This window comes from Capra hircus, chromosome 16 (genome assembly GCF_001704415.2).
Source record: "Capra hircus breed San Clemente chromosome 16, ASM170441v1, whole genome shotgun sequence".
Taxonomy (NCBI): Eukaryota; Metazoa; Chordata; class Mammalia; order Artiodactyla; family Bovidae; genus Capra; species Capra hircus.
This window is the reverse complement of record NC_030823.1, coordinates 39,797,425-39,811,692: the sequence shown is the minus strand read 5'-3', so window position 1 is coordinate 39,811,692 and position 14,268 is coordinate 39,797,425. Positions and strand designations below refer to the sequence as shown.

Here is a 14,268-nt window from a genome sequence, read left to right as displayed (position 1 = left end):
TTGAAAAAGTTTTCAGGCCCTGCACCAGGTGGAAAGGCTGAGACAGAGCCCGTAGAGTGGATGAGCTGAACAGAACTGAGAGTCCTAGGACTAAGGCAGCCAGAGTTCATAGGACAGCAGACCTGGGAGGGGCATGCTGCACGGAAGGAAATTCTCCGGAGATCAGCAGAGGACACAACAGATCAGAGGTGTACATGAGGAGACTACCTTCTGAAAAGCTCACAGGAACAGTGTCTGCAGCTCAGCCCCAGCTGCAATGGGAAAACTGATAATTATGGGACACTGGGAAGAGCCTTCCAGAAAGTCTTGGGCCTCCATGGTGCGTGTTGAGGCCTGAGCTGAGCACTGCTCCAGACCTACCTGACAAATCAGTCGTATAAAAGGCTCTGAAACGATCAAGCTGTTTCCAAGTAAATTAACCGTATCCCTGAACAAAGCTCCAGATTCAGTGGAATACAGAAACATCCAACACCCAGCAGAATGAAAACCACAGTGTCTGACATCCTGTCAGAAATCATCAGGTGTGCCAAGGGGCAAGGAAAGACAATACATAATGAGAACAGTGATCATTCCAAACCAACCCAGAGTTAACACAGACAGAATATTCAAAGAAGGACATTAAAACTTACTATAACTATATTCTATTCCGCATGGTCAAAAAGTTAAGTGGAGACCTGGAAGATAGTCAAATCTCAAATCAAACTTCTAGAAATTAAAATGAAATGGAAAAAACACTGGATTTGATCAGAAGCAGATGACACAGTGAAGAAAAAAAATGATAATTGAGCTTATAACAAGAGAAGCTGTTGAAATAGAAATACCCAGAGAAAAATAATCCAAGGAATCAAAACCTAGAAACCCACAGAGACCAGCATCAGTGACCTATGATAAAATTTCAATCAACCTAATATCAATACTATATAGATAATTGGAATCCCCAGAAGAGAGAGAAAGGAGAGGACAGAAAATATGTGAAGAAATTTTGACCATAAAAATTTCAAACTTAGTGAAAACTATAAACTCACAGAAGCAGCTCAAATACAAAGCCACATTCACACCACCCCCCTTGCCACACACACACATAATGGAAGCTATACCAAGGTATGTTATAATCAGTTACTCAAAACCAGTGATAAAACATCCAGACTAAAAAAGCATGTTCCTTCCAAGGAACAAAGGTGACAGTGACAACCAGTTTCTCATTGTGAACAATACAAGTGAGAAGATAGTCAGCAATGTTTTTAAAGTTGCTCAAACTCATGTCCATTGAGTTGGTGATGCTGTCTAACTAGCTCATCCTCTATCACCCCCTTCTCCTCTTGCCCTCAGTCTTTCCCAGCATCAGGGTCTTTTCCAGTGAGTCAGCTCTTCGCATCAGATGGCTAATGTATTGGCGTTTCAGCTTCAGCATCAGTCCTTCCAGTGAATATTCAGGGTTGATTTCTTTTAGGATTGACTGGTTTGAGTTCTTCTTATTCAGAGAATTTGGAACGAGAGAGGCATCAGTAACCTGTTGGCTGAGAGTGTACGCTTTGGGGACAGAGAGAATTGGAGTCCAGTTCTCGTTCTGTCACTGACTAGGTGTACAGCCTTCAACAGGGGTGTCTCTTCTCGGTGCCTTCATCTGTGACGTGAGGACAGAGGTGGTCCCCAGGAGGTTGTGGTGAGGATGCAGCTTTAATAACTCGGACAGCCTGGCAGTCGTGGGACTTGCTGAGATGATCCTTGTGTGGGGACTAGCTCAGTGCTTGGCACATGATGTTGTTTACTCGCTCAGTCATGTCTGACTCTTTTTCGACCCCATAGACTGTAGCCCACTAGGCTCCTCTGTCCCAGGGATTTCCCAGGCAAGAATAGTGGAATGGGTTGCCATTTTCTTCTCCAGGGGATCTTCCTGACTTGGGGATCAAACCTGTGTCTCTTGCCTTGGCCAGCAGATTCTTTACCACTGAGCCACCAGGAAAGTACCCTTGACACACAGTACTCACCAAATAAAGTATAGCTCCTATTACTGTTACTATTACCATTATTGTTGCTGGGTTTAGTAGAGATATGTTTTTCCAAAGGTACTTGCTGAGTGACCTACATATTTCAAGACCCAGCTAAAGGTAAAAATGAAAACTGAGAAACTTGTCTGTTTTTGTCACTGCCTTTTCATGTCCCAGGTGGACAACCAGCTCATTGGCACCACTCAGCCCTTCATGCTCTACGTGACCCCTCTGAGCAACGAGAATGAGGTCATTGAGACAGGCCCAGCCGTGCAGGTGAATGCAGTGAAGTTCCCCAGTAAGAGCGCGCTGACCAACATCTACAAGGTAGGCTGGTGGACTTGCTTTGTCCTCTCACAGCCCAGGCTCTGAGCAGCAGTGCAGGCCGCAAATCGCAATAGTCCAGGGGAGTAAAGGCACAAGCAACTCAACACGTTGTGTAGCTGGATTGATGGAAGCTTCCCTTTAAACTTTATATTCTCGGTTGTGTTATTGATGATTCTCAGGTGATAGGACTGAATCCATCAGAGTGTATGTTTTTCACTATGAAGTCTCTGCAGGAAAGTATAGCATCTTCTAGACTGATCATGACCGGGCATGGTCTAGATATATTATTAATATTATAATCCATAAATTAACACACAGCGTTGTAAAACAGCTATACTTCAACAAAATAAATTGAAAAAAAAATAATCTCAGGCTACTGGACAAGGGGTAGGAGGGGCCTGACTTGGGACAGACACCTTGAGCTGCCATGGTGTTTACTAAAAGCAGATCATACTAAAAGTGGATCATTCAAAAAATGATACGCTTTCTTTCCTGGAGAAGTCTTCATGTACAGCTAGTGTTGCAGTGCTAGCTTGTCTGGGAAAATGGGAGTAAGAGGTTGCTCCTCATATTTCTGGTCGTTTGTTACCAGGGCCAGTGGGGGCCGTGCCTGCGTGTGGCCCTCACTTTCACAAGTCCAGTGCCACTCCCTGAACCAGATGCCGTCCACGTGAACTCAGTAGCATGGTGCATCTGAGAACGTTATCCTGACTAACTGACAGGCGAATTGTCAGTTAAGCATGGTGGATCATGAGTTCACCATGGTGAATCGTCTATTAAACATCTTCTGGAATTTTGAGTTCATTATAACAATGGAGAGAGATGAGGCAGAAGAAAATTGGCAATATGATTATGAAATCACATTAAGAGACCATGCCGTACCACTGGGGCCTTCTTAGGTTGCAGATGAAAGTTCCTCTGACGTTCACACTGTAAATTAGAATTTCTTTCTCTCTAGCACCTGATGGTCACGGCTCAGAGATTCACGGTACAAATTGAGGAGAAACTGCTCCTCAAGCTGCTGAGTTTCTTTGGCTACGATCAAGCCGAATCAGGTAATGTCCAGTGTTCCAGGTTTGTATCTGGGAATTGGCCCTAGGGTGGCGTTTTTTAGTCTGCTTGTGAAAATAGGTAGCCTCTAGATGCCTGGCGAGCTCCTTTCTCAATTCACGGTCTGAGTGGGGAAGCTAAGGCTTGGGGTCCAGTTCTCTTTCTCAGTGTTGCCCGTTGACAGGCAGTGAGGTATACCTGCATATGGAGGGCCTTCCAGAACCCAAGCATACCCAGGGCAAGCCTTTGGGAAGCAGTCTTTTGTTCCTCTTTGTTTCTTGTTCTTTTTTTTTTTTTCTTTGACACATCTGCTTTAGGATGGCAGAAATGATATTATTCATTTAGCAGAGCACTTTGTTTCCTAACCTCTGTTTATTAAACAGACTTAGGGCCAAGAATCAGAAATCCCTTCAGCAGTTGCTTTGGTTTAGCTGAGGAAGAAAATTGGCCAGCCTCAACCCCTTAACTTTATATTTTTCACATCTGTACCCTTATGCCTTAACTTAATTACAGAGGTTTCCAGTTATTTTACTGTTTTTGGAGAGGGGAGTAAGGTAAGCTATTGAAAACCCTAAACTTTCCAGTGATGCTCCAGAAATTATTTAGCTGTCGTCTCTTTGTTTAGATCCTCATCATGGCCTTTCAAGACTGTTTATACAGCTTAGAAAGAAGTCAGTAATGCTTAATCTTTTGAAGACTAAATATTAAGCCTAAAGAAGTGATAAGATTGAGACTTTTAATGTTTATCTGCCCATGTTGGCTAGGGGGAAGAAAATTCCTGGGGATCTGTGAAATAGGAACATACATGCACACAGCGCAAGAAAAATGTTTTTGCTCTTTTTATCCCAGACTTAGAATTTAAGCTTTAAGCGTATTTGGGGTCAAGAGCGAAATCCTGTCTGTCTAATGCTGCGTTCTCCACTTTGGGTGGAAACGCCAGTGTGTGTTTGTATTCAGAAAGCCACTTGAGCCTGCTGCCAGGTATCTGCTCTCTTTGAGTAACTTCCTGGGAAGTTTTACTTTAAATTTGATTGGACATGCTCTTCTTGTAAGTTGCTCTAAATAAATTTCTCCCCATGCATTGTCTAGTGGATTTAGACTTTTATAAAATCCTTGCCTGCCTTTCACTGAGGAATCTTCTCCACTTTCTATAACTATTCCTGTTCCCTGAATACAGATAAGCCTGTCTTTGTTGTGCTACCTTTTTTTTTTTTGTTGTTAAACCTATTCCCCTCTTTCTATAGATAGAACTATAAAAGCTTCCAGTGTAAATTTGTTTGATGTGTAGCTATGTATAGTCCCTTTGGTTTTATTTCTAAGGCACATAAATCCAAGTGCAAATGAGCTGCCACACAGCATCAAGCTGAAGAGCACACTGCTGTGTGTTAGCTCATGTTTGTCCCATTTACTTCATGAGATAACAAGTGACTAATCTGCTTCCATGTGCTATTTAAGTGATGTCCAGTGGGAATTCCCTGGCAGTCCAGTAGTTAGGACTCTACACTCTCGCTACCAAGGGCCCAGGTTTGATCCCTGTTCGAGGCAGTAAGATCCCATAGGCTTCACAGTGTGACAAAAAATAAATAAATAGATAAATAAATAAATAATGACAACTGTTTGGGAGAGAGAGCATCCCTTGTCCTGATGTCGGTTCTTTATAGCCTGCAGCCTGTTTCTTTCTAAGACATTATGTTTTGCTCAGATTCATCATGTAATTGGTCATGTTCATTATGAGGAATGAAACTACGATCCAAGTACTTATTTTGATATTATTTTCTGAAATAAATTCATAAATCTGGGTCATTTATAGTAATAATAATGATGATAAGGACAGGGTTTCTAGAAAGTGTGTTGCCCCATGACCTTTGACTTTCCCAACCTGGATTGTTTTTTCCAGAGATTATATCTGCCAGGTGGTGCAGAGTCGCAAATCAGTAGTTTAAGCTATTGTACTTTTTTGATAAACGACGTGAACCAGATCTGCTTTTATATAGAAGTGATATCAGGACGCTATATGTATTACTGAACCCTGAAAAGCTAAATTTAAAGAGATAAATGTTTTCATCTTCCTATGAATTTCTTTTCAATGTGCCTGAAGTATTTGAATCATGAGACTTTTTAAGGAGACTTATTAAAAAAACAACAACAATTCTACCTTTGTGCCAGAGGTGGAAAAATATGATGAAAACCTCCATGAAAAGACAGCTGAGCAAGGTGGGACGCCAATCCGATACTACTTTGAGAATCTCAAAATCAGTATTCCCCAGATCAAGCTGAGCGTATTCACCGCCAACAAGCTTCCGCTGGACCTCAAGGTGAGCTGCTCACCGGGGAAGTTGTGAAAACCACTTTTCCTGGGAAAAGAATGGATGTGCTTACTACCTGCCTTTTCCTGTCCAGCCTCATCATTTGTAGCAGATATTTTTACAGGTTTCCCTTTTTGAGACAGTTTATAAACTCATACGTGTATGTACAGTTGACCCTTGAGCATCACGGGGGTTAGGAGCACCCATCCTCCTTGAACTTGAGAATCCGCATAGAAGTTATCATTGGCCTTCTGCATATGTGGTTCTGCAGCCAAGTGCATACCACTGGAAAAAACCCACGTGTAAGTGGATGACGCAGTTCAAACCCATGTTGTTCAAAGGTCAGCTGTGTCTTTCTTTCTTTTTTTTTTTTAATGTTGAAGTATAACTTTACTGAAGATTAAAGAGTAACAAAAGAATAAACACAGAATTACATAAAAACCCACCTGCCCTTTGCTTAGCCCTTGGCTTATCTCAGTGAGGCAAAAGCCCATTTTGTGGACCACCCCCTGACTCGAGAGAAAAGCTGCAGCCCAGACAGTATCTTCTTTTCATGCCCAAGACACACCTGTCGTCCTCCTCTCCTCCTGTCTAAGTATTCATCCCTTCCTGAATGGTTGACAGCAGAAATGTCTGCCACCTTCAGGGACGACATGGTCACATACCCACTGAGATATGGGGCCCCCACCCCACTGTACCAGCATGTGACCCTCCGACAGAGCATCTGGATGTGCACTTGACAGATGCAGTCTGAATACTGTCTTTATTTTCTACAGTAAAATCTATTAAAAATTAAGGGATGTTCCTCAAATTCTGATACAATATTTGACTCAAAAGTCCATATACATTTTCCCCCTATACTGAGCCGCCCGTTAGTATATAAGAAATCAGAAATTTTAGAGATCCATGTGTCCTTAATGATCCCCTGCTTGATAAACAAGAATTTTGGAGTTCACAGGGCTTTGTCATTGAAGATAATATAGATAGGTAACGTACAAATAGATAGGTAATGGTAGGAGTAGGAGAACTGGGTGAATGTTGAAAAGCCTTTCCTTGGGTGGAGTCTCCATCTGCCTCCCTGCAGCTGGCATCTGTTACTTCTGGTTCTTTGCTCTATTGCTCTTAAAGATATGATGGTGTCTACCTCCTCACTAACCACCAGTCTAAGACCCCACTGCCCCATGCTGCCTCTCTGAAGATGCTGCAAGGTGGTCTCTCTTTCTGAGTGGAAGGAGATAGCGACATGAACTAATAAGTAGTAGTAAAACTGGAGTCATAGATATACATACCTCTGGGTCTGCCCACGTCACAAGCAAGTGAAGCAGCCCAGGGGGGACGTGGCCCTCGGCGTGTACACAGCCCTCAGTGTGTGCACTGCCCTCAGCGTGTGCACACTCCATCTGAAATGGGCAGTGCAGCTCAGCTCCAGCCCGTTGTCACGGGGTAACATGAACCCAGAGCTGCCAGATCTTCGGAATTCTTAGAGTGAAGCCGGAAATCTGGACTTTTATGTGGAATCTCCTGGTCTTTAAGTGTTGGCAACCCATTTGAATTTTTTTGTTTTTGTTTTTCAACATTGTGGGCCTAACAACACATGTGCGGACCTCATGTGCCCCACAATTTGCCTGCTCACAACTTCCAAAATAAACTTACAGGTAATAGGACAGTAGCCTGGTCCACATCAGGTCCTATTTGGATCAGGACAGGGCCAGGGTGATAGTTTCATTAAGGCAGCAAGTGGGGTGAGTGGTTGGGAATGCTGGTCGGGAACCAGGAGCTCCTGCAACCATCCTGAGAACAGCGCCTTCTCGATGGACTGTCCTGTTGGCTTAATTTGCTTTAACTTCATGTTCCCCAGGAGACTGAAGATACTTATAATCAGCATGGGAGTGGGGGAAAAACCGTGGGAAAACCACTATCTTGCTCATATTCACAAGTATCCACTTGACTTACGTGACCCTTCGGAATGGGTTTGTTTGATAAAGTATATATTCCCCCAGAACACTTGGCACTCACCCAGCAAACCAATGTCAAGCATTTCCTGAGAGTTAAGGACTTCTTGTTTTTTAAATCATCTTACTAAGAAACACAGACACCTAACTGTTCCCTTTCAGATTCCTCCTAGTAGAAAACTTCCCCCCAGACTGACAAATGCCGTGTGATTTTCTCCAGTTGAAGTGACTCCAGACCCCCAGTTCCAGGGTGTTGACACTTGCCAGTTTGCTTTGCATGCAATAAACTAGGAATCATCGAGGTCTAATGTTTCATTTGGCACTATACTGGAGGCCAAAGTTATGAGGTGTGGGCAGGGGGCACCCTGAATGTGGTACGTTAATGTTTCACACCAGGCCGTGGGAATTGGGACATCAATATTAAATCCTCAGCTTGTGGAAGTCACCATTTCATTGTGACTCGAGTTCTCCTCATGGAGTCTGGGACCCATAAAATAATGTCATTTATTCAAAGAGTTTTCTAACAGAGTAATATCCCTTGATGAGCAGTTCTTGGGAAGTGCAATCCTCTCTTTGAGATGAATAGATAACGGCTAAAAAAATAGAGTACCGTCCCAGAGCAGGAATCATGAGAGTCTGACTAAAAGGTAACTGTGTCTTTGGTATTGAAGGAATAATTATCTTGATTCTCTTGACTCCAGACCAGAAATGAGGCTGTCAGAAGTCTCAGAGGGAAGTCTCTCCAGGTTTACAGTAAGGGTACATTATTGCCAGATAGAGTGTCTGTTCAGAGGACTCAGAGCAGTCTCACAGGTGCTATCTCGATTGGATTCCTTGCTCTGCGATGGAAGAAGGGGGAGATAATAGCTCCATCTCACAAATGCAGAAAGGAGAGCAGGGCATTCCCCACCCCCACCCACCCCACCCCATTCTCCATTATTCTTCCAAGTGTGCATGTTAGAGGGCAGCAGAGTGATATGGAAAATGCCAGGTAGTTTATGTGTTCTTTTGCCTTTTTTTTTTAAAGATCAGAAGAGTCCAGGAACCTTTAAAAGGTTTCACAAGGTGGCCTACAGCAGTCCTTTTCCCATTTAAAGCATTGGGGTATTACAAAAGAAGGGCTTTAATTGAGCAATCTAGTTTGGAAGAAAACCCACATTTTAATGGTCAGAGAGCAAGAGGGTGGGGGTAAGGGGGAATTTCAAACAAAGACACTATTTAAAAAGCCTAAAACTGTCTTCTCAAAGGCTTGAAATAATTTGTTGGGAAACTTCAGACCCTTTACTTTTTTCCTACCCTCCCTAAATAAAAACCAGATTTGTTAAAAGGAAAAAAGATCCAGTATTGTTAATTGTATTTCACAAAGTGCCAGAGAGGGAAATATCCCTGTAGTTTTAAACACTGTCCCAAGAGGAAAATGGGCAAATACCCTGCTTCACATAAACAGTCTCTGTGTACCATAAATAAACCTTTAAAGAATGAATTCCAGACAGTTTTGTTTAGTGCAGGATAAACTGAGAAAGGAAAGGACGTGGCCCAGGGACTTGCTTGTCATCTGAGACCTTATGGCATATGGACAGGTATTTCTTCTTTAACTCTAAAGTTTCTGCAAGACTTCAGCAGGGTTTTGTTTTTTTTTTTTTTTTTTGTCTGGAGGAGGTAGGAATGGACAGTTTTCTATTTTTATGAGGAACTTATGAGCACAGATTGCCTTCTCCAGTGTCCATTTTATAACAGGAAACTGTCTGCTACTTGAGTAAATAAGCATCAACTTTGTACACTACTGTATTTGATTAGTCATTTAGTTACTGCAAGAAAAAGCCCTGATGGGCTCTTGCCCTCCCATCTCCTGTGCTTTGACTCGCCAGAGTGACCTGAAGGTGGCAGTGTAACTCATATCAGTGTGCCATAGAGCAGCTTTTTCCACTGTGGGGGGCCCCACAGCAGTACCAGATAAAGATTACATTTTACTGAAAGGCCAGAATATTTCCTTGGTTTAGACAAAGTGCATTAGCCACTCAGAAAGGGGATAGTGTCTCTAGGGTTTTGACAGCTTAGTAGAGGTATTAAAGTCTTTTTGTATCAATATCATCTGTGGTTTTTCAGTGTTTGGCTGCAGTGAGGAAGTTGGGGTACAAAGCTTTTTGCCATCTCCTTTGTTTTGATCTCATTTCCTGTTCTCTGAGAAGAAAGTAAGACTCAGAGTTGTATTGCCAAAAAGCAGACTGCTGAACTGATGTTGGTACCTGGCTTTCCCAGCATATTTATTGTTTGGTTCTGAGCAAAATGGTGAAGCCTGCTGGGCCTCAGTTTCTTCATCAGTGAAATGGGGAAAATAGGGCCTGCTCACTTCATCATCACTCACCATGTGTGTGCATGAATGAGGAGCAGAAAGTTTTTCAGGAGAAATAAAATAATCTTCTATTCTGGTCTTCATGCTTTCCACCAGATAGTCACAGTTGTGAAAATGAGCATACTCAAATCTATGATCTATTAATTATTGGCTACGGGAGTTTAGGCCACCCACTTAATGTTTCTTTGGGGTTTTTTGTTGTTGTTGTTGTTTAAAGAAATGAGAGTGTTAGGCCGAATTAAAACTTGAGGATGCTCTTAATCTCCGAAATGTTTTGTTCTGAAATTTTTTAGTAGGCTACTAGTGACTCCCCAAGGCACCAAGTGCAGTGGTGCTCTTTCCTGTCCTATCTTTGTAAGGCCCTTTGCCATGTTTGATACTGTTGACTGCCCTGTTCTTGACCATGTCCTTTCTGGTTCTCCTCTGACTCTTCTGTCTGTTTCATCTCTTCTCCTAACCCTATGTTTATCAAAAAGGATCATTTTTTACCTAGTGGACTAAACTCTCTGGTCATATCACTTGTCCATTTAAAAAATAATTTTATTAGTCTTGTATCACTAGTAATTTTAGAAGCTCTTTATAGAAGTTTCGTTTTTGATGTAAGTTGCAAATATTCTTTCTCTGGTTTTTCACTTGTCTTTTTTCTTTGCTTTTGGTGTGCCTATTGTTCTTTAATCATACAAAAGCTTTTTACTTTATGTTGTTGAATTTGTCAGTCTTTTTTCTTTTTGAGTCTGAATTTCAACCCGCTCTCTGGTTTTAAAAAATTGCATCTTGTTTTTCTTCAATTATATCATTTCAGTTCAGCATGCTCCTATTCCAAAAGAATTTAAGACAGACTCTGAAGATACACGCTGAAGGATTAAAAAATAAGAGAAAATGAAGTAGAAAGTCCATTAAATTGCATATGAGATTTTAATATAAAGCCATTTTAATTCAATGGGGAATATATAGGTGTTCTAAAATAGTATTAGACTATCCAGATAGTGATATGGAAAAATATGAAGTTAAATTTGTTATCACACTCTACATAATAAATTCCAAACAGATCAGAGATTTACTGACATTATTGAATGAAAAAGTGTTTTTATATTAAAAAAGGAGAGCACTTGGCATGCTCTCTAAAATCCTTAAATGTCAATCGTGTTAAATAAAAATATAATTGGAAAACAGACTATGTCCAGAAATTGTTAATAGGCTTATAGCAGACTCAAATCAGTTGAGAACTACAAGAAAGCTAGACTGAAAAAAGCCCAAAAGTCTGTTGAAGGTATTAGAAAGTTACCAAGTCAGTACTTGGGTCCACAACTTATGAGAGGAGAGAAACTCAATCAGGTGAGCCAAACATTAACTCTGGTTTTATTTTTGAGACAGTTCTAATTGAGAAAGGTAGAGAAGTCAAGCAGAAAGCAGCTCTCAAAAGTCAGAGAATTGGAGTAAAGCTTTAGACAGTCTCATGGGGCTGGTCAAGCAAAAGCGAGACTCCGTTGCTACCAAGAGAGTGGGTAATTGAGGGCCTTGTATCTTTTTTTTTTTATTGACGTATAGTTGATTTACAATGCTGTGTTAGTTTCACGTGTAAAGCAAAGTCATTCAGTTATACATATATGTATTCTTTTTCATCTTCTTTTCCATTATAGGTTATTATGGGATATTGAATAGAATTCCTTGTGCTATGTAGTAGAAACTTGTTTATTTGTTTCATATGTAGTAGTTTGTATCTGCTAATCCCAAACTCCTAATTTATCCTCCCCCAACCACTTTCCCCTTTGGGAACCACAAGTTTGTTTTCTATGCCTTTGAGTCTGTTTCTGTTTCGGAAGTAAGTTCATTTGTATCATGTTTTAGATTCTATGTGTAAGTGATATCATATGATATTTGTCTTTCTCTAATTTACTTCACTTAGTATGATAAGCTCTAGGTCCATCTGTGTTGCTGCAAATGGCATTTCATTCGTCTTCTTCTGTTTTTTTATTGTTGCTGTTCAGTCACCCAGCTGTGTCTGACTCTTTGCGACCCCATGTGCTGCAGCACGCCAGGGTTCCCTGACCATCACCAACTTCTGGAGCTTGCTCAGACTCATGTCCATTGAGTCAGTGATGCCATCCAGCCATCTCGTCCTCTGTCGTCTTTTTTTATAGCTGAGTAGTATTCCATTGTGTATATATATCTTTATCAATTCATCTGTCAATGGATATTTAGGTTGCTTCCATGTCTTGACTATTGTAAATAGTGCTGCTGTGAACATCGGTGTGCATGTATCCTTTTCAATGAGCTTTCTCTGGATATATGCCCAGGAGTAGGATAGCTGGATCATTTGGATCAAAAAACTAAAACTCTATATTTTTTAAAGAACCTCCATGTACTCTTCTCCATAGTGGCTGCACACATTTGCATTCCCACCAACAGTGCAAGAGGGTTCCCTTTTCTCTACACCCTCCCTAGCATTTATTATTTATCGACTTTTTAATGATTGCCATTCTGACTGGTGTGAGGTGGTATCTCATTATAGTTTGGACTTGCATTTCTCTAATAATTAGTGATGTTGAGCATCTTTTCATGTGCCTGTTGCCCATCTGTATGTCTTCTCTGGATAAATGTCTGTTTAGGTCTTCTGCCCATTTTCTGATTGGGTTGCTTGCTTTTTTGTTATTGAGTTGTATGAGCTGTTTGAATATTTTGGAAATTAAGCCCTTGTTGGTCTCATTGTTTGCAAGTATTTTCTTCTAGCCCATAGGTTGTCTTTTCATTTTATTGATGGTTTATTTTGCTGTGCTAAAGCCTGCAAGTTTGATTAGGTCCCATTTATTTATTTTTGCTTTTATTTCTATTGCCTTGGGAGACTGACCTAAGAAAACATCGCTACGATTTATGTCAGAGAATGTTTTGCCTATGTTCTCTTCTAGGAGTTTTATGGTGACATGTCTTATATTTAAGTCTCTAAGCCACTTTGAGTTTATTTTTGTGGATGGTGTGAAGGAGTGTTCTAACTTCATTGATTTACATGCGGCTGTCCAGCTTTCCCAACACCACTTGCTGAGGAGACTGTCTTTTTTCCATTGTATATTCTTGCCTTCTTTGTTGAAGATTAATTGACCATGGGTGTGGAGGGGCTCATATCTTACACACAAGGGACAGGCAGAACAAGGACCCCGATAGTCTTGAGCTGTTTATTTCTTGAAGCAGATGCCAATTTCTAAGTAGTCTAGGAGAAGCTAAGCAAAAAACAGCAGTCAAGAGGCTAACTAAATAGATCTTTTAGCAGTTTTATGGTGCTGGGGAGATTAAAAGTGGAGGGATGGAATTGGTTTTCAGTTGAGACTGCTGAAGGACTATACCAAACCTTATAAAGATGGAAACAGACCAAGATTATCTTTATTGTTGTTGTTCAGTTGCTCGGTCGTGTCTTTGTGACCCCATGGACTGCAGCATGCCAGGTTTCCCTGTCCTTCACTATCTTTACAAAGACTGAAAGCCAGCCTTGAAAACACTGGTTGGCTTAACCCCCTTTAACTGCCTTGTTGTTCAGCTGCTAAGTCGTGCCCTGCTCTTTGCAACCTCACGGACTGCAGCACACCAGGCTTCCCTGTTCTTCACTATCTCCTGGAGTTTGCTCAAACTCATGTCCATGGAGTCAGTGATGCTACCTAACCATCTCATCCTTTAACTGCCTGCAAAAGCTAAAGACTCATTTAAAATCTACATGTTTTTATACAAAAAGCATTCAGTCACAAGTTACCAGGCCTACCAAGAGGGAAAACAGACACTAGAAACAGATAAATCAGATGTTGACATGATCAGACACATGATTTAAAATATTAATAATTATAAATGTGTTCAAGACACATTGGACAAAATATCATCAAATTAAAAATAGCACTGTATAAGAAGAAAAATGCAGGTGACCCTTGAATAACATGGGTTTGGTCTATGTGGGCCAATGACATACTGACTTTTCCCAATGAATGTAGCACTACATGGTCATGGTTGGTCAAGTCTGTGGTTGCAAAACTGTAGATGTGGAAAGCTGACTGTAAAGCTGTATGAGGCTTTTTAACTGTGTAGGGGATTGGCAGTCTTAACCCTCACATAGTTCAAGGACTAATTGTATGAATATATTATAACCAAATCATATTTATTCCAGGAGTGTAAGTTAATCCATCTGCCAATGCAGATGCAAGAGATGCGAGTTGGATCCCTGGGTTAGGAAGATTCTTTAGAGGAGAAAATGGCAGTCTACTCCAGTATTCTTGCCGGGAGAATCCCATGGACAGAGGAGCCTGGTGGGCTAT

At 41.2% G+C, this 14,268-nt stretch overlaps 1 protein-coding gene across 5 annotated transcripts in view; it reads left to right on the top strand.

Annotated features, from left to right (window-relative positions):
- The window catches only part of VPS13D (vacuolar protein sorting 13 homolog D), a 266,859-nt gene that overhangs the window by 149,592 nt on the left and 102,999 nt on the right, over window positions 1-14,268 (top strand). For all 5 annotated transcript variants that reach the window (XM_018060322.1, XM_018060321.1, XM_018060319.1 and 2 more), the window contains 3 exons: window positions 2,166-2,315; window positions 3,274-3,370; window positions 5,532-5,680. In XM_018060322.1, coding sequence (XP_017915811.1) covers window positions 2,166-2,315; window positions 3,274-3,370; window positions 5,532-5,680 — 396 coding nt within the window. The remainder of the gene's footprint in view (window positions 1-2,165; window positions 2,316-3,273; window positions 3,371-5,531; window positions 5,681-14,268) is intronic.